At 43.1% G+C, this 20,678-nt stretch overlaps 1 protein-coding gene across 1 annotated transcript; it reads right to left on the reverse strand.

The window, feature by feature from the left end:
• Nucleotides 1-5,385: 5,385 nt before the first annotated feature.
• LOC123123787 (probable acyl-activating enzyme 16, chloroplastic) lies at nucleotides 5,386-13,991 on the reverse strand. The gene is made up of 18 exons (XM_044544405.1): nucleotides 13,656-13,991; nucleotides 13,107-13,301; nucleotides 12,652-12,766; nucleotides 12,133-12,220; nucleotides 11,210-11,421; nucleotides 10,601-10,719; nucleotides 10,176-10,325; nucleotides 9,792-9,859; nucleotides 9,392-9,497; nucleotides 9,037-9,195; nucleotides 8,855-8,908; nucleotides 8,706-8,786; nucleotides 7,626-7,763; nucleotides 6,991-7,150; nucleotides 6,669-6,748; nucleotides 6,214-6,356; nucleotides 5,892-5,949; nucleotides 5,386-5,796 (listed from the first exon to the last, which is right to left on the reverse strand). The coding sequence occupies exons 1-18, from the start codon at nucleotides 13,836-13,838 to the stop codon at nucleotides 5,704-5,706; spliced, it is 2,202 nt and encodes a 733-aa protein (XP_044400340.1). The 5' UTR covers nucleotides 13,839-13,991; the 3' UTR covers nucleotides 5,386-5,703.
• Between the last annotated feature and the right edge of the window lie 6,687 nt (nucleotides 13,992-20,678).

Here is a 20,678-nt window from a genome sequence, read left to right on the forward strand (position 1 = left end):
GGTCAAAGAAACATTGTTTATAGGTAATTCATTGTCCACTTGGCAAGCAATCATCCATGGATTGGACCTTCTGGAAAAAAAGGAATGTCATGGAGGATTGCAAATGTGCATAACGTACGCATTTGGCGTGACCTATGGATCGCTCATGAGCCTATAGGAGGCTTGATCTAAATGGAAGGGAGATGTAGATTTAAATGGGTGTAAAAAACTTCTAGATATTCATGCATGGCGCTTGGGACATGAACCTGCTTCAATTTTTCTTCCAATTGACGTATGTACAATTCGGAAGATTCGGCCTTTGCCTTGTCTGGGAGAGGAACTCATTGCCTAGGACCAGCAAAAAAGTGTAACTTTACTCTTCGGAGTGCATATCACCTGTCCTGGGAAGAAATTCATAATGCGGAAAGTATCATCAGATCAAAACACTTCACCCAGGATCTCCATTTTAGGTAAAAATATCTCGAGTCCAACATTGTATTTGGAAATGCTAGCCTACCCAATCATAAGAGTTTTTGTTATCTAGTTTGAGTAGTAAGATCGCATCTTCTCTTCGCTACACACATCATGAATAATTTAATGAGTAGTGCCAGAACCTACTAAAAAAGATATGTTGTGAAGGCATTTGATTTGGGGTAGTCAGCTTACCAGCCAGATCCCCGTCTGATCTATATAGGTATTGGAAAACATATTTGAAGCATCTCTATTTTTTTAAAGATCCCTAGCACCACTTTTCTGGGAAATAGAGCAAGCATGCCAAAATTCAACCTAATCTGAGAGGTCGAAGGAGACAAGCTCGGTCGATCAGCCATATGATCAACTACCACCAGACTCACTATGGGCCCCCTCCTCCTCTAGATTCTTATTTTTTGCTAACCTTATAAGGGTTGAGCATCAATATGAAATTAATTCCACTTCATGTATCAAAAAGGACAAAAGAGCTGGCATGAATAAGGTCAGTAAGCCACGCACAATCGAATTTTCATCATAAAGTAAAGCGACTTAATGATTTGCGAACTAAGGAATTAGTTTATTGTTCGTGGTTTGTTTAATTCTTGTTTTTTCCTTAAAGGATCTATGCATTGTTTACCTCGGACTCAGACTTTAATATGGCATAAAATTCCATTAGTTAATTAATTTGTGTTTCTTTTGTTTAACTTAAAAAATGTAAAAGATCGGATTCCAAGGTGGGGGAAATTAATTCAAAATTAGATATTCAACGGGATCAAAGGTATAACTTTCTTTTCTTCAAGGAGAATACAGTTGTTGTCATTATATCACCTCGTTTGTATAATCCATGTAATGCATATGTTAAAAAATTATTACAACTGAAATAATCTCCAACTTAGAAGTCAAAAACCAAATGAAATTCAAATGTCTTTCTTGAGAACTATGTTATAACCAATATGGTAGGGGAGAAGATTACAAGACTCGGGGCCAAGAAATTGGCTCAATTGGACCAATGGTTGAAAGGACATGGATCCTAAAGTCTCAGTTTGAGTTTGAATATGAAAACAGTTGGAAGTGTTTCAACTTTTTTTAAATGGGTGTCTAGCAGATACTAGAACATATTTCCATATAATTTTCCGAAAAGAATTGTTCCACTTCGTACAAGTTTCTCTAACTTTTCTATAAGTGTTTGACTCTTCTTGAAGGTCAATACACTTCTTTTGTAATTCCATGTAATATGCTAATGCAATTACAGTCAATAAACTCCAACTTCAAAGTCAAAAACCACATGGAAATACAAATGTTATGAAATACAATTTTCCGTGAGAAAGATTATGCAACCAATGCGGTAGAGAAGAAGATTATAAGGTACATGACGAAGGAATGGGCTCCTAAAGTTTAATAATTGGGTGTCTAACAGATATTACAAGTTTCTGTGAAATTTTCGGAAAATGATAAATGGAGTTGATTTCTAGCGGGTCTTGAAAGATCTCGGGAAGCTAGAAACTAGCTCAAAAGGGCTGCCATGCCAAAGATTTTGAACGTCTATTAGTTGCCAAGCATGACAGCTTTCGTGTTTCAATTTATTTTTGACATATAAAATTGCCGTGTGTAAATGGAATTTACCATCCCTGCGTGAATGGAATGCCATCAAAAAATGTCAGGGCAGGAGTTTCACTCATCTGATTTGTGACACTTACCATTTGAGATTAATTATGATGACGCATGTGTACGTGCGACGCGTATGGTGTCAATCTAGTGCGTGGCATTGACACCGTACGTGCGTTCCGAGAGTAGCTACGATGCCTCGTCTACCTCGGACTCGGAGTACAATATATATATACGTACCTCCGATCCAAACTGAGTCGAACTGCACCGGGCGCCCTCCTCATATACGGCCGTAGCAGCTTCGGTGGCATCTGATTCTCTCGCAAGTCGCAACAACGCTGGCTGCAGCAGCTTCGATTTCTTATCATCTTGTGTATACGTGACTCGATCGACTTCGATCGAGATGGCAGCGGGAGGCATCGCGATCGGCGGCGCCAATATGTGGACCGCGCTCCGCAACAACGACCCCGGCCACCGCACCGACGGCGTCGTCATCGACCGTCCGAAGCGCAAGAGAGCTAAGAAGAAGAAGACGACGCCGGCTGCCAGCGTGGACAGTGGCGGCGAGATGCAGACCGACGTGGAGCCGACCGACGGTCTCCAGGAGAAGGAAGCGAAGGCCACCGTGCCCGACGGTGGCGATGACAAGGAGACGCCGGCTGCGCCGCGGAGGTGGGGAGATGAGGAGGCGAGTGAATGCGAGGAAGAAGAAGCAGAGTCCATTACAGTGGGCGGTGTCCGCTGCCGGACGGTGGCCTCGCGAGCAGCAGAAGAAGAGATGAGTAAAGAGGAAGAGGAAGCAGAGTTCATTCTAGTGGGTGGCGTCCGCTGCCGGACGGTGAAGGCGGCCGTGGCGGGAGTCGTCATCACAGTCGGCGGGACCGACATGTGGGATTTCCTCTGCGACAACGGCCCCGGCCACAGCGCTGATGTCGTCGGCGGCCGAGAGCACGAAAAGGTCGCCGCCGTCGTCGAGGTAGCGGTAGAGGAGACGCCGCCCACTGCTAGCGCCGCCGAGCAGCACGAGACGGCGCCGGCTGCTATCATGGAGGTGGACGAAGACAAGCAGGCCACGGTCACCGTGCCGGCGGGCGACGAGGTAACGGACGGTCGCGAGGAGAAGGAGACGGCGCCGGCGGCTATCGTGGACGACGGCAGCAAGGTGCATACCGACGTTGCTGCGGAAGACAAGCAGGCCACCACCGTGCCGGACGGCGAGGAGGAGGTAACCGACGGTCGCGAGGAGAAGGAGACGGCGGCCGTGTCGCCGACGCCGAGCGAAGAAGAAGAGGAGGTCACCAGTAAACAAGAGGAAGAAGCGGCGGAAGAAGAGATGAGTAAAGAGGAAGAGAAAGAAGAGTTCATTGACGTGGTCACCACGGTGGCAAGGCGGACGAGCACGGCGGCCGTGGCGGGAGGCATAACGGTCGGCGGCGCCAACATGTGGGCTGCCCTCCGCGAGGATGACCCCGGCCATGGCGCTGGTCGCGCCAAGCGGGCAAAACGTGGCAAGAAGACCAAGAAGAATAAGAAAAAACGTGTCGCCGAGGACAGCGAGCAGGCGGACGCCGTGGACGACGGCGTGGTGCAGATCAGCAACGGTCACGAGGAGCAGGAGACGCCAGCTGATGAGCTGCTCAGTAAAGTTGAGGAAGAAGAAGAAGAGAAAACCGCCGGCGCCGGCGCAATGGCCACAGGCGGCAGCCGCTGCCGGATAGTAGCGGGCACGATCGGCAGAGCGGCCATCGCGGTGGCGCTCTTCGCTCTGTGGTGCCGGTTCGCGCCCATCACCGTCTGATGCGTGATCTGACCATGCCATGGACAAATCAGCCACCATTAAGAAAAAGTAGTACTAGTAATTTAGTTGATATGATTGATGTAATTTCTTTGAGATTGAGAAAATGATTGGTGTAGTTAGTAGATCGATTTCTTCAGTGGTAAGCTATGGATTTGGATTTTGAATGATTACATGATATTTCGTTGGTGTTTTCTTTTCTTGCTCCAAAGTGTAACTTAATGTTTCAGTAAGTATAAGTAAATCCACTCTAAAGCAACGGAACATCATGACGTATTTGAAATGAGAAAAAAGAGGCCCAACGAAACACTAAGAAACAAAACAATTTTTTTCCGCAAACAAGCACGAATCTCAAAGCAGTGACAAAATTGTTTGCAAAATTAACAAGAGCTCCTAATGCTAATGAGTGCAATAAACACAATTCACTCAATAATATATTTCAGAAGTTGTTTTACAACATGCTAGAGGGGGGGAAGCTTAAGCAAGAAATTATGATTTCTAGAAAATTGGAGGTTGAATGGGAACCAAGAATGAAGATTGGCATCAATAATTGTGAATATAATCATCAACCCTATCTTGGTGCTAGTGTTTCTGCCATACATACCAAAATCTTCATATGGGTTCTAGGATTACAACCAATGTCTCTATGTCTGAACTGAACTTACATCTTGCCGATTCTACTACAAATAAACCTTTGAGAAGAATAAATGATGTTCTCATTGTTGCTAACCTGAGTTATGTTCCTGTTGATTTACTGTTATGGACATAGAAAGTCATCAATAGTGTCCAACTATTTTACGAAGATCATTCTTGAGAAAATGTAGATGATGTGAACCGTATAAAAGAAGGAAACATCAAATTCCAATTTCTCATAAGAAAAGGTATGGAACACGTAGTTTACTCTTATTTTGCACGTTTTTTTTAGTACAAATCTCCGTCCATTGTTCTTTAAGATAGTCCTCTTTACCTCCTTAGGAGCAAGACAACGCTTTAATCTCAGCCGTTGGTCTACGGAGGGTAAATTTGGCTATAATAATGCAAGCAATGATATCAAGGAACCAATAAATTATTTGCTAAGTACAAGTTTCCATTACTCCCTCCGTTCCAAAATAGATGACTTAATTTTGTACTAACTTTAGTACAAAATTGGGTCATCTATTTAGGAACGGAGGGAGTAGTTAGCATCAATTGGTACTGATTGTCAACAACCATACCATACAAGTGAATCGCCAGTGTACAACTGTACATCAGTATTTTCTCAGTTTCTAGGATGCTACTGGTTGTAATCCAAAATTTTAGATAATGACATGTAATCTAGGTTAGCATAAAACAAAAAACATGTAATAGGTGGGAAAATCATATAAATAGAAAAGAACCATGTTCACAAATATAATTTTGAATGCTGCCATAAAAATCCAAAGTACTATTTTTTGCGCAGAAAAAAATCCAAAGTAATTTAGTTTCCTTTAGAAATGGCTGTAAAAGTGTTTGTTAAAATAATCTCACATTTTCTCTCAAACAACTAGGTTTGAACGAAATGAAAAGGAATAATTAGGAGATAATATCCATTTACATGGTTTTCATACCATACCAGCCCATGGATATGTACAGTGTATCAGTAGTTGACTACATGTTTCTTTCCGTCTACATTAACCCTACCATTTAGTTTTTGCTAACTAATGAACTATTGAATTGCAAAGATGCTATTAACCTTGACAAGGTAAACATGACCTCGTCTTAAAATGAACGGACCAAAACAATTTGGGACAATCTTAAAATTTCACTTCCATCAAACAGGGCTCGGGGCGGTTGACTTGTTTGCACAACCTATGGGCCGACCCTGGGTTCACATCTCACTTGTACAAAGCTTCAATTTCACTCTGATATTTGGCTGCCACTCTGTCCCTTCTTATCTTCATGGTTGGTGTCATCAAACCATTATCAATCTGAATATGGAAAACCATACCAAGCTCGTAAATAACATAGCTATTCGATGATCAGCCCACGAAAACTTATCGTGCATTGTTTGAGAAAATCTTACCGTAAATGGTTCTTCAACAACAAGAATAGGGCCAATCTGGAATGAGCAACCCGCCATCCTGGTATTTATTAACAAATTAATTCAACTTATGCGATATTGATCTGACAAGACTGAAATCGCATGTTAAAATTAAAATCCTAAATACCAGTGTCTCACTACTGCTGATTTTGTTTTAACTTTCAATGAGTGATTTAATTCTCTTCTGATTATGGAACATCTGCAATCTTCAAATTAGCTAAAAAGTCTCAAATATGTAGGCAGAATTCACAAGAAAATTAAGATTATCTGAAACGATAAATTAAAAAAGGCAGGCAACTCTTACCAAGTTCTCAGCTCATCATATAGCAAGTTCATGACCGTATCTTTGGCTTCGTCATTGTTCCCATCGAGGCTGGACTTTCTTTTTGCAGCTGCTAGAGCTTCATTATTATTGGGAACAACAATTGCACCAAGGCGTCGTCGATCCTATGCAACAAACAAATAACACAGACCATGACAAAAATTCATCATTGAACTTCACCAGTGGTACTGATCTATTTCATCATCGAAATATCTACATATAATCGTATTGTATTAACTCTTTTCATGAACAAAAATACACCACATGGTTTGAAATAACGATCTGGCAGTTCTATAAACATTTTTGCTTATCACTTGAGAACTTTTATTTTCTCACAGACCACATCAAGGAGCATCAATTGCCATGATAATAATCAATTAATCATAGCAGGACATCCCGTATAGCTAGCACTTATGAGGTTATGCCCTTTTCCTTACCTGGCCAATAACCATTATTTGATCAATCAAGCTACTCCTGCTTGCTATTTCCTCAAGCTCAGCAGGTTCAACATTCTCACCTGGAAATTGGGACATTCAAGTGCAATTAGATCTAGTAAACATTCAAGTGCAGCCAAATTTAACTAGAGTTATGTGATCTCCAAGTACATATGAATTAATTGATTTTTTTAGAGTATGGCATCACACCCCGGTATACAAAGAAGTGGAATGTCATAAATCAATGCACAGAGATGACTGTAAATAAATCATACATAATACTCAAAGTGACGTTCTCAAAAAAACAACAAACCAATTGTAATACCTGTAGCAAGAACTATCGTATCCTTTGCACGCCCTTCAAGAACAAGTATCCCTCCACATTTTCGACTAGGCCCTGTGGCATGGTGAGGTGCAATCCAGCCTATATCTCCAGTGTTGAACCAACCTTCTTGATCCAAAGCATTATTTGTAGCAGATGGATTCTGTGACAGCAGAAGTTTAAAAGATAAATGAGAACCTTCTAAGGAAGATGAAGCTCAAATGAACAAGTACAGAGCATGGTATCTTAATATGGATTGTAAGGTTTAGCTAACTGACAGACATCGACGCCACCTTATGAAATGATGGTTCAGAAATATCACAGTTTGTGAGGTTTTTGTAAATTCTATTTTTTCTGATACTAGCGTTGATGTCATGATAAATAAAAATGTCCAATATTTGTGTCCTATACATCCGTTAGTTGATTATAAGCGTGATCATAACGTCTGAAACTTTGTGCCCTATTCATGGAATTAACAGGCTTGGGGTGTAATATATCCGTCACTGAGGAAACAAAGTTTCATGAAGATCCTGAGTGCTGAATAAATATGCTTATTGCACCAAGTAATATGTTTACACAAGATCTCTTTCTATAATATTTGACAGTTGATTTGTGTTGGTATAGGGAATAGATAGAACCTTATAATATCCCTTCATTACTGGTGGTCCTTTAATCTTCACAATCCCCTTTGAACCATCTGGGAGCACCTCACCGGTCTCTATGTCCACAATCTTGATTTCTGTATGCTTTATTGGGTGGCCAACTGTGCCAAGAACCTTGTGACATCAGCTGATTATGTTAGTATTGAGTATAACATAAGCTATAAATAGGGAAGAGTACGAATGGGAGGTAAATCACACACAACTGGTTATAAGGTTGCAATCAGTTCAAATCACACACAAATATGCACAGGTATGCAAGAAGCACAAGATCAGCACAAAACATACAACACCAGAATTATCATCTTCTTTGTCCTTAGAAATTAAAAATCCTGCATGCTCCTTTTTAAGGAAAATGGCGAAAACTTATGCATTTCAGGGGCCATGTCTGCTTCCAGATCCGAGTTTATTTGTATAGTAAGGTATCCTTTCTGGGAGCAAAAATGTGTCATCTGAATAATACTAATGACATTGTTCCACCTTTTTCGGCTTTTTGTTGTGAAGAAATTAGCCTCAAATAACCCAAGATGTAACCGAAAAATGCCAATGATGGGCGACCTCCATGGAGGTGATTATTTTGATTAAGTCAAAAATCATACTTTTGAAGTTTCAAAAAATTCTGAAAAAAATCATACATGTTCATATGGATGTATTCTACATGCGTGCACTTTTTGAAGATGATATACATTATAATGAGAGCTACACAAAAAAGAAAAAATCACAATTTGAAACCGATGAACAGCACAAACACTGTTCACTACTAGAAATGCTGGATTTTGTCTTTTTTTGTGTAGCTCTCACCATAATGTATTTCATCGTCAGACTTTATACACATGTAGAACACATCCATATGAATGTGTATAATTTTTTTCAGAATTTTTTGTAACTCCAAAATGTGATTATCGAATTTTAAAAAAATATCCACCTCCATGGTGGTCGCCCGCCAAAAGCCTGCACCTAACTCACTATATGATCTTCCTATTAAATACAAAACCAATTATTTTTCAACATGCCAGAAGATCAGTGAATGAATGCATATACTCATGTGGAACCTCTTACATTACAGAATGGACGCCTAGCAGCTACAGCAGGGGAAGTCTCTGTTAGACCATAGCCATTTTGCACTTTGATACCAATGGCCTGAAAGAGAACAATATTGATGAATGGATCATTTAACATAAGGAGTTTATTTACTGATAATCATGTACCTCAAAAAACTTGTCCACATGCATCGGGAGACTTCCACCACCACTTATAGCAGCCTGCAAATTGTCACAGAAACCATAGAATTATTAAGTACAGTCAAGACTAAAGTTTAGGAAGCTCATTTCACACTCAAAACTGCAATCGAGATAGCATAGAAATAGGCATGCTGGCAAGCTAAGTGTACCTTCGAAATTCCGATTGTAGAATGGATTTTGTTGTAGACTAACATCTTTGCCAGATTATGCAAGGGCCACAAAAGAGCAGCGATAATTCTTGCCCATACACAATTGAACATGTAGGAAATGGACGATGGCTTGACAGGATTGTTTGATAAGACTGTTCCCTTTCCAGACGAAGAGAAAAACAAAAACAGTAAAAGGAAATTTGACTCAGGGGAAAGAAAGAGGCTACAAGCAGAATCCAACGCGACACGAATTTATAGAGAACATCCAGTCATCAAAGAATGGGAGGAAGAGAAGATAACGACTTTACTTACAGCTACGCGAATTAGGTAACTCATTCTAACTCAGGGTTCATACCTCGAATATCTTCTTTGCCTCCATATATAGCAAACTTATCTTGATAAGTGCAAGGGCAACAGTTTTCCGAGCAGGATAACTGGAAGATATCTGCCTCTGAATCGAGCTGTACAAAGTGAAGAAACATTACAAAACGGATCTAAGATTTTACAAACTGTTGCTAATCACTACTGATTGACAAGAAATATCGATTTCATGGATTAAGAAAATTCAAAGCCCAAACAAGCAAAAAAAGATAGAATCAAACATAGATGTTGATAGCAAACAAAAGGTGAATATGACATGGAGCTGCATTCAGGACATTAGAGAACTATAGTAATTCTACTACCCAATACCATTTCTGTAGGAAAGGTCATAGCTTAGATAAGTAATTTAACTATATATAATTAGAAAAACTAACCTGTACAGAGTTTCATAGACCAGTGGTACAGAGAAAATATAATGAGGTTGGTACTTCTGCAAATCTGCCTATAAAAGAAAATAAAAGATGTTAATATTACATAAGCAGTTTCAGCATCTTGCGCAACAGACAGGCAATAAAAATAGAATGTTGAGCGCATTGTGATACAAAATGTTAGGCGCATTGTGATACTGGGTTTGCAAGACTGGCACGTGTTAATACAACATCCTTTTCAAGTATACAGCTTTCAGTAAGCTGCTAAATCATATAAAAGCATAAACCCAAGCATAGGGCACATGCGTCTCAACTTAATGACATCACTAGGCCTTTTGCCAAAACAAACTAGAATGAAGTATTTTGTGATGAAAAGTACCAAAATCATACCTTCAGGTATTTCACACTACTGTAAATTTGTTGAGTTCCATGAGTGAGGATGAAATACTCGGCAGAACGCTCATATGCATGCCAGGGTGGAAGCATGCTTAGGAACCTATCACCAGGTACTGCTGGAACAATCTCCCACATGTTATTTATCTGCAGAACATAAACATCATAAATCTTTATGTGGATACAGAAGGAACACTTTGAAAAAACTAAGCACTTCAGTTTAAAAAATCAAGGCACTTCAGACTTGAGATACTTTAGGAAATCCAGAAAAACATGATACTGATCAGCAAAAGTACCCATGTTCATATAATAGGATTACATCAAGATAAGGAGACAAACTAGAGGTTATTGCACAAGGCATAGTATATTACTTAAAAGTAAAAAAATCATTGTCCATATTTGAACATTGCTGCATGTTTAACCTGATGCAAGAGATTTCGGTGGGTAAGCATCACGCCTTTTGGTGTGCCGCTTGTTCCACTGGTATATATTAGAGTCGCAACATCTTCTGGAGTAATGGCTTCGAAGACACCTTGCCGACCTGAAGGAAGAAAAAGTTAAAATAAAGTAGGACATAGTTGGAAGAAAAGGAACCATGAGATGACAATGTTGGAAATAAAAGAAGAATTTTCTATAGAAATATTCCTAGTGGTATCATATTCTCTGAAGAAACAAAAAATAAGTTGCGTGCTCCTCTTTAAAACAACAGATGCCAAAGCTATTAAGCTTAGATAGAAACCATTTGCTGTTGGCTGCAAAGAACTTAAGTGGCAAGCTTTCGACATAACTTTGAGCCAACCATTAAATGACAAGCTTGCAAAACCAACAGTAATAGGTACATCTAGAGGCCTATATTATTGGATGCTAAGACATCTTACATGATGCAAATGATTAGCAACTTATCTGACATTCAACGTCAGAAATGCAGAAGAAAGTGAAGTACCAACAAATTGGAAGATACGTGCTCCATACATCCTCAGCTAAACATTTCTTGTGATTTATATCACATTATGATATCATGCAAATGATACCTTGCTCACTTGAGTAGCACAATGCATTGCGATTTTCTTGTCCAAGTTCAGTGATATCATTGTAGTCATAAACTGGTATGTCCATCACAGCTTTACTATTTAGGGATGATTTATCACCCCAAAGTAGCACAATAAATCTTGCATTAATCCTTGAAATGAAAGTTTCTGCAAGCCGGTTAAAGAATTGAGGACTGTCCACAACAAGTGCAATACTGTGATGGGGGAAAAACAATAAAGTCATATCATAACATGAAAGTAACAAACCGATATTTGCATAAAATATTGCACCGCATAAGCATAAGAGATATTCAACATAGCACCATTAACTAACAATCGATGATCTCTAGAGTCAATGTGATATATATGCCAGGCTATGTTTGAGGCAAAACATTCCAGATGCAAAATAATAACCAGGCAAGCATACTTTGAGAGATTAAGTTCATGGCCAGCCATGAGAATGATAATAATAATAATATCATATTATGAACATTTTGGTCCAGTAAAGATGCGTCAAAACTACAATGCAGATGTTGTACTTTTTTTCACGTGCTAAGGCAAGTCTGATCTGAAAGGTGATCCATCCAGTTCTTACTTTAACTATAGAGAGCAAAACCATGCCAAACTTGCACCAAATTTGTATGTCCCCTTAACATCAATACCTCGCTCAATTCTAATCTCAACATTCTATCAGACAAAGCAGTATTTAAATAGGCATATCAAAATAGTTAGTTGGCTTTTAATAGTCAGGTCCTGAATTCTGAGCTTAGAATAGTTAGCTGGCTTTTAATAGTTAGTTAGCTGGCTTTTAATAGTTAGTTAGCTGGCTTAACAGTTCAAGGGTAGAAAGAGAAAAGTGAATGAATAATTTCAAAAGCATGATAGAATAATTTCAAATTCACATTTCAAAAGGAGTTGATACTCACCTTTCCGAGTGATTGTATATTTGGAACAGTTCTTCATCAGAAGATTTTGTTCCTCTAACAACATTGATAGCACCAGTAGCCATGATTCCTGGATTGCATGTGTCAGTGGCATGATTATAGATGAACATATATGGTCATGCATTTGAAGACAGTTGCATGTATTCCCCTAGAGAACTGACACAACAAATCGTAAAACATCACTCGACAAGCTGACATTTGTTCAGTTAAGAAAAAAAGCTGACGTTTGTAATTCAGTATCTTTAAATTTTAACGGTCAAATCCATAACAAAGCCATTACTATTTGTAGTTTCCATCATGTTCTCTTTGCTAGGAATGTAACAGTGGCACTTGTGCATAAACTGAAGGCTTAAATATAGCAACTCTAGCATTCTGAGTATTTGAACTCTTCACTTCTTCAGCAGCTAATATCGACAGACAAGCACAAGAGATCACAGAACAATACATGCGCATCATAGGAGTACATGTTAAACATCTTGAAAAAAGAAAAAGGCAAATTACCTTGATCTGCAACTAGCCACCGACACGAGTTGTCAGCAAAAAGGGCTAGCTTTTCATCTGGAGCAACACCCACGGCCCTCAGACCATGAGAGAAGTCCAGTATTTGTTGTTCAAGCTGAATAAAGAAGGTACGTCACGTCAGATAAATATAAGTAGTATAAAAAACCAAGAATGTAAATGATTGCCATCTGGACAACGGATTGGAATGTTTTCTAAAACAGTATTGAAGTGCATATCACATATGTATGTTACTCAGTAACAAGAGAAACAGCACATATGGCCCAACGATGCCTACTTTGTGTTCCTATTTATGGAGTCACTGTGTGATAATCAGGCAGTAATAGTACTCCCTCCGTCCCATAATATAAGAACGTTTTTCAAGCTATGTTAACTTGAAAAACGTTCTTATATTATGGGACGGAGGGATTAGAAGCTTATGGTGGTTCAACAAGTACCTGCTTATAAGTCAACTCGGACGGAGGATCGTGGTAAGGATCAACCAGAGCTACACTGTCAGGGTATTTTTGTGCTGCCGTCCTCCAAATATCCGGAACCGCCTTCCACTCATCCGCAGGCGGTTCATTTCCGCCAGGCGACAACAGAGCACTCTCAAGCAACGGCGAGCACTTGCTGCGAGCTGGGCTGTGTGTCTGCAAGTGTGGATTCATGAAAGTTTCAGGCAAAAAAAAAAAAAAAAAAAAAAAAAAAACTAGACATCATCCTGATGCAAGCCATGCCTACTCTGTAAAACTATTATCTGCCTGAAAGACCCATCATGCTGAATCACAAGTCACAACTTCGATTAATTATATCATACAGTACTCCTCTGTTGGAAAAGGTGAATCTCTTGTTAAACATTGCAGGCACAACTGGTTATACTATGACTGTACTGCAGGCACAGCTCTGAAGCCTGAACTTTGTTAACACTGCCTTCTCTGAAGGTGGACACGCGACAGGCCGGGGCTACTCTGTAAAACAGGGAGGTGGGGCGACGGAGTACTAACCGTGGCGCCGGGGCGCGGGGGAGAGGCGTCGCTGGTGCACCGGGGCACGCACACGCGAGCACGCCGCACCGCGGGGAGGAGGCGCCGGAGCGGTGGGGCGGCGGCTGGGCGAGGCGCCCATGTCTGGCCGGCGGAGGGGGCAAGGAGCATCGCGGGCGGTCTCGCTGGACCAGTGTGAACCATGGGAGGGACGGGAGAGCTTGCGAGACGCGCACGGCTGCATCTCTCCCCTTCATCGAGAGAACTCTGAAGAAATGGTGTGGCGGAGGAGGTTGCCGGAGGTAAACGGCTCCGTCCCGTCGTTGTCGCCTGCAACGCAACAATCACGGGTGGGTTGGTCCCGTGTACACCAGAGAAAGCACCTCACTCACTCAAAGATACCTTCTTTTTTTACCAGAACTGTCAAAGATACCCATTGTGACATTGGGCCCACCAAGAGCATCTGACGCTCCACCTAAGCAACACGCCAACACCTCACTCAAACATGGAATTGATAAAAAGAAACACGCAATATAACTTCATTTCAATTCTTTCGCTGCGTGCGACGAATGTTTGGGCTGGATACGAGAGGTGTCCGGGCCACCTCATATCTGCCTTATATTTAGGCTGGATACGAGGGGTGCCGGTCAGTCTCGTCGTTTGTTCGCAGTTTGAGAGCTTCAGTTGGGTTGTTTTTTTGTGACCGGGCAGTGACCAGACGGTCTGCCCGGGTGTTTGAGACGTGTTCGAGAAGTCCGGTTGTAGATGCTCTAATGTGCTTAATACATAAAAAAAGTGTTCTAGCATATATATATGAATTGCTAAAGTCATGCATTATCTGGATTTCAAAATATAAACTCTATGGATCAACAGTAATGTGAAATATTACCATACATAGACTCAAATTCTATAGAATATGCATGTTTAACAGATCAGTGTCCATTCATACGCTAATTGCAAATATAAGAGCCCATTCAAATATTTGAATTCACTCTATATTAAATTTCTGGTGTAGAACAATCTACGATGCATCGATGCACTCTCCCTCAACCTCTCCTCACACACTCACTATCTTCGCACATACGTAAACCTTTCTCTCGCATGAACACACATTCACCATCTTCGCACATACGCGCACATAGTATCCATAAACCTTTCTCTCACATGAACACACACTCTTCCCAAAGTCTCTCTCTCTTCCTATGGCTCTTTTCACGAATTTCACTCATGACATTGTTTCTCTCACACGCATACGCATAAACGCTCTCCATCGACCTACACACTCTCTAGGTCTCTCTCACACACATTGTCTCCCCCCCCCTCTCTATCTATCTAAGCCTCTTTCCAATCTCACTTACAGAAACACTCTCTCATGGTCCATGATGACTATCACGCACACACTATCTACCTCCTCTCAATTTCGCTCTCTTAGGCCTCCTTCACACACAGACACATATCTCTCTCTCTAAGTAGCTAGACTCCATCTGACTCCCTCTCTCTTTCTCTCTCACACACACACTTTTTCTCTCGCTGACACATTTCCTATCTCCAAGCCACCTCTCACTATCTCTCACACAGAAACACACATTGTCTATCCAGTACACGCCTCTCACACTCCTCGGCTATTTTATGCCGGACACCGGCACCGAAACCCTACCCCTCCACACTTTCCTCCTCCCGTCCGCCGTCACTGCCACTTTCCACTCCCCGTCCGTCACCACTAGTAGCCATGCCGCCGACTGCAGTTTCTTGAGCAGATCCAGGCAAGGCGCGAAGCCCAGATCGCCGCGGGGCTACCTTCGGATGCAGTGGATTCTGAGGAGGAGTTGGAGGAGGAGGAGGTTGAGGATATGGGGGACGCTGGGGACGCGAATCTGCAGGCGGATTCATGCTTCAGCCAACTCATCGAAAAGTCCGAACTGATGGAGGAAGGCGAGCAATATATTTCAACACTCCCTCACGTCTAGGCTATTTTAGTCCTTAGACGTGGGATCGATGTAGGCCGCAGAATCTTTTTTTTAATACTACGTTGGCAGGGTCTTGAACTCAAGACCTCTTGGCTCGGATACCACATTGAATTCATGCTCCAGCCAACTCATCCAAAAGTCTGAACTGATGGAGGGAGGCAGGCAATATATTTGAACGGTCGGCTGGAAATGGTGGTGGAGCAGGCCGCAAAGGAGAAGGAGATGCTCGCCTAGATGAGGACATGAGGTCGAGGAGGAGGAGGAGCCGGATCCTCCTACGCGCCCGTCCACCCGGCGCCCAGCAACCAGAGACGTCGTGGACATCTCCGACAACGAAGATTAGCTAAGATAGTACGTAGGATTTTTTTGCATGCTTTGTATGAATTTAGGAGTTGAAATATGAGAGACTCAGATGCAGAATAGTAAATTTGAGACGTGACCAATCATTATCCATGGACACGCCTTAGTCACGTCCGTGAGTGTTTGAGGGATCGGATTTGTCAAGTCCGGCTGAAGATGCTTTGACTACCTGGACTCGGACTCGGGGTAGGGGGGGTGGTGGTGTAAGTTTTGGTGCCTTGTTTGATCACGTTAGGACTCCACCGATCAATCAATAGATGAACATACGTCCGTGTCCGACTCCGGGGCCGTCGAGCAGAACACCAAAGCCGAGTCCAACTGCATGCGCCGGCCGGGCGCCCTTATATACCACCGTATAGTGTACCACCATGATCGGCAAATAGAGCTCTCTCGCAGTCGCAACGACGGTCGACGGTACGTAGAGCTTAGATTCCAGCCAAGCCCACGCGCGTGTACTATTCTCGTCCCATGTTGATTCAATCGAGATGGCCGGAGGGGGACGAGGCATCGCGATCGCCGGCGCCAACATGTGGGCCGTGCTGCCCGACAACGACCCCGGCCACAGCGCCGACGACGCCGTCGTCTACGGCCGAAAGCATGTTAAGAAAGCCGCTGCCAAGGCGGAGGCGGTGGCGCCGCCGGCTGAGAGCGTCGCCAAGCCGGCGACGAAAGGTGGCAGCAACAAGGCCTCGACGAAGGGGACCGGAGGCGCGGCCGGGGACGGCGAGCATGTGGCACCGGCGGGCACCATGGAGATGGACTACGCGATGCTGATGGAGCGTTTTACACGGATTGTTATCGCCGCGCGGAACAGAGTCGCGCCGGAGGCACCACCAGATGTTCCAGGAGTACACCCTCTCTTCCAGCGATACGTGGGAACTGGACTGCCGAAACACCAGCCCGGCGGTGGCTAGGTGAAGAAGACGCCGGCCGCGCCGCCCAGCGAGGAGGAAGAAGAAGGTGTGGTCAGGAAAGAAGAGGAAGAACAGATTACTAGTAAAGGGGAAGAGGAAGAAGAGTTCGTTGCCGTGGTCGCCAAAGGTAAGGTGGCCCAGCGCCGGCGGGCACGCAAGGCGGCCGTGGCGGATGGCGCCGCGGTGGGTGGCGCCAATATGTGGGCTGTCCTTCAAGATGACGACCCTGGACACGGCGCCGCCTACGGCCGAAAGAACAAGAAAGCCGCCGCCAAGGTAGAGGTCGAGGCCGAGGACAGCAAGCAGGCGGCCTCCGTGGATGACGGCGAGGTGCAGATCAACAACGGAGACAGTACGCAGGCGGTCACCGTGGACAACAGCGAGGTGCAGATTAACAATGAGGACGGCAAGCAGTCAGACACCATGGACAACGGTGAGATGGAGAAGAAGACACTAGCGGCGTTGCAGAGTAAAGAAGAAGAAGAACATGATGAGAGTGGAGATGAAGAACATGATGAAGAGATGAGTGAAGACCAAGAAGAAGATGATGATGATGATGAAGAAGAAGACATGAGTGAATATGAATATGAAGAAGAGTTGAGTGAAGATGAAGATGAAGAAGATGATGATGATGATGAAGAGATGAGTGAGGATGAAGAGATCACAGGCGGCTGCCGAGTTGTAGCCGGCAGGATATGCAGGGCGGCCGTTGCAGTGGCGCTCTTCGCTCTGTGGTGCCGGCTCGCATCCCCGTGTGATGCATGATCCCAACATGCCAGGCACATGCCAACCAATTATATAGCTATGATTGATGTAATTAGAAGATCGATTTGTTTTCCTGTGGCAAGTTCTGGCTTTGGGTTTCGAGTAATAATACTATGAAGCTCGGTTAAATGTAGTATACAATATTTTTAACTTATAGCTTGTCTTTTTTTTTCCACGTCACTTGTTTATTTATTTATTGAACAAACAACTCACTTGTAGAAAGGCTTCAATCTCACTCTATACTTGGCCGCCACTTTGTTCCTTCTTATTTTCATGGTTGGTGTCGGCGTGGTATCTGACACGTCGACAACGGCGGATCTCAGCGGCATGGAGCAGTGGGGTCTCGCCGGTGGGCTTGTGATGATGGACGAGCGCAGGATGGTGGCGTCGACGGCAGCTAGACCGGGCAAGGTACATGCAGCAGTACAACACTAAAGATGGATTGGTGGCAGGTGGCTGCGACGGCCTCATACCCGGCAGGCGTCCAGGTTGAGGAGTGCGCTGGACTGGTGGGTGCCCCATACTCGGTAGGCGTCCTGGTTGGGACCTCAGGTCTTAGATGTTAGGTTTCGCTGCAAGGTCTGTTTGGTATTAGGCCCAGACTATCAACATCCCTTCATCAACTGGATAGGAGTGGCGACAGATGTTGACTAGATGGTGGCTTTAGTCTTATTTTTGTATGACTTTGTAAGGTCTTGTGTGAATAATTAATAAAGTGGCTGCATGCAGTGGCGGAGCCAGGATTAGAGCAAGCCCCGGGCCCAAAAAAAAATTCGTCAGGAGAGAAAAACTTTACGTCCATGAGGCTATAGCTACCTCACAAAAATACCTCAAATATGGCTCAATTGCACCAAAATCTCATAATTTAAACGAATTGCTTTAAGATACAACAAAATAGGTGAAACATGACAAAAACGATGAACAATACGTGATAAAAAAAGAGTACCAAATCAATGGTTTGCTTCATCAGGCTTTTCCGTAACCTGATTAGTGTCTTCCATAATATGATAAAAAAAGAGTACCAAATCAATTGAACTTTTGACAGCAGCAACAACCATCAGGGGCGGAGCCAGGATTTGGTCATGAGGGGGGCGAGAAGCCAACATTCACAAAAAGTCATGGAAAATCTTGATATTTTAAGGCTCGCGATAATGTTGATGATAAATCATCAAAATGTATATCTGAAACTACAATGTTATATTTTTGTTAACTTAAGCTGACTCTACGACCACCGGTGTTGATCAAGTTGATAATGTGAACTTTACAACTATTTTTCCTTAATATAGACAATCATATAATGTCAGAAAAAACCGTCTTCATTTTGATTCGAAAACATGTCTGTACTAGTTCATTGCCGAAAAAGCTTGTTTCGTTGTCGATATTAGAAGAGTTGTGACCAACCGATCAACCATTGAGTGTGTAGTAGTTTACTTGTTTAAAACCATCTGACGATTAAATTGGCAAGTGAAGACGAGAATTTTAGGTTTAGATGGTTGCAAACATCCTGCTAGAAATGGGCAAGTTTGGAATCAAATTGAGCCCATTCTTGACTAGAAAAGACTACAGGATACCGAACTCCACCACTGTGGATGTATTAGACACGTGAAATATCTCATGTCGTGGATCCAAAGATGCACAAAATTGTCACAAGCTCTATTTTGAACGCAATGCTAATTAACCAGACTAAGATCATAATTCATGAAAAGAACTACTGGTGCATAGTGGTACCTGCTGCCAATGTCTTCGATCCTGGTCAACTGGCTAGCAGCCTCAGCCCTATTCTAAATTTCTGATGATCTAATCCACCTGTGTCTGGTCATATCCCGACAGCGGATTTAGACCAGTGGATGGTGTAGTCATAGTGACGGGCGGCCGCCGCGGCAATGGCAAACCCCCTAGCGGGACACGCCTGACGGCTGATGGCATGTGCGGCGGCCGGCGGCCACGGCAAACGCGCTAGAGTCCAGCAGAAGACACACTCAAACGATCACATCGATCACATGGTCCAGATTGTCTAGAGGCAAAACACCAGTCAGCCACAACTATACGCCTATAGATGTATGGGCTATTGGGCTCTGGCCTTTTATATTCGGTGTTGCTGGTTCAGTGAATAATACGAGTAATATTGTATTTTATATGGGCTAATGATGCCATTAGCTACGACCGTTAGCGACGTACATTATACAGCCTGCTGAAAATGGTTGAGGGGGGCGAGCGATTGGCAGGGGTCTAGCCCCTGCTCGCCCCCCCCTTGTCTCCGCCCCTGACAACCATAAGCAGTACTGCAGTATAGCAAATTCAAGTTTATAGCAGATCTGTACAATTTTAACAAAAGCAGCAGCCATTACCAGTTGGCAGTGGCTAATTAGCATAAAAGTTGTTCAATACAGCAGCAACCATTACCAATACTGGGCAGCATGAGGTTAACATTTGAGAAAGCATAGGCTTTCCTACACCCCCTTATCTAGCCACTCATTTTTGCATCGCGATTCGTGCGAGTACATTTTGTCTTTTTTGTTTCTCCCATATAGAACAACATATGAACTTCAAACTTGGCAGCTCAACAAAACATTCTTACTAGAATGTGGTTTCGTGCAATATAAATACTAAAAAGTACATTTTTAATACAAAAATTCTAATTTCGTATATTTATGTTTAACAAAAAAATCTGAAAGTTTTTTCTCACATTCTAGTTAGAACGTTTTGGTGTCTTGCAAAGTTTGAAGTTCATATGTTGTTTTATTTTGAAGAAACAAAAAAAAGAAAATCTGATGTACAAAATTAGTTGTCTAGCACGGATCTTAAAGCAATGCTGGAGGGTAAGGATAAGGGGTGTCCAGAAACCTGAGCTGTAAAAATCCGTGTCCGGCAGCATGATGGCGTGTTGAGCAGGGCAGCAGGCAAGTCAGCGAGCGGCGGAGCCGCGGAGGGACCTGGTAGGCGAGCCGCGAGCCGGCGGAGGGACGGCCGGGGAGCGCCGGATCGGAAGGGAGTGACCGACGAGCGGTGGCGGCGGTTGCCTCGGCGCACTGGAAGTC

This window comes from Triticum aestivum, chromosome 5D, assembly GCF_018294505.1.
Source record: "Triticum aestivum cultivar Chinese Spring chromosome 5D, IWGSC CS RefSeq v2.1, whole genome shotgun sequence".
Taxonomy (NCBI): domain Eukaryota; kingdom Viridiplantae; phylum Streptophyta; class Magnoliopsida; order Poales; family Poaceae; genus Triticum; species Triticum aestivum.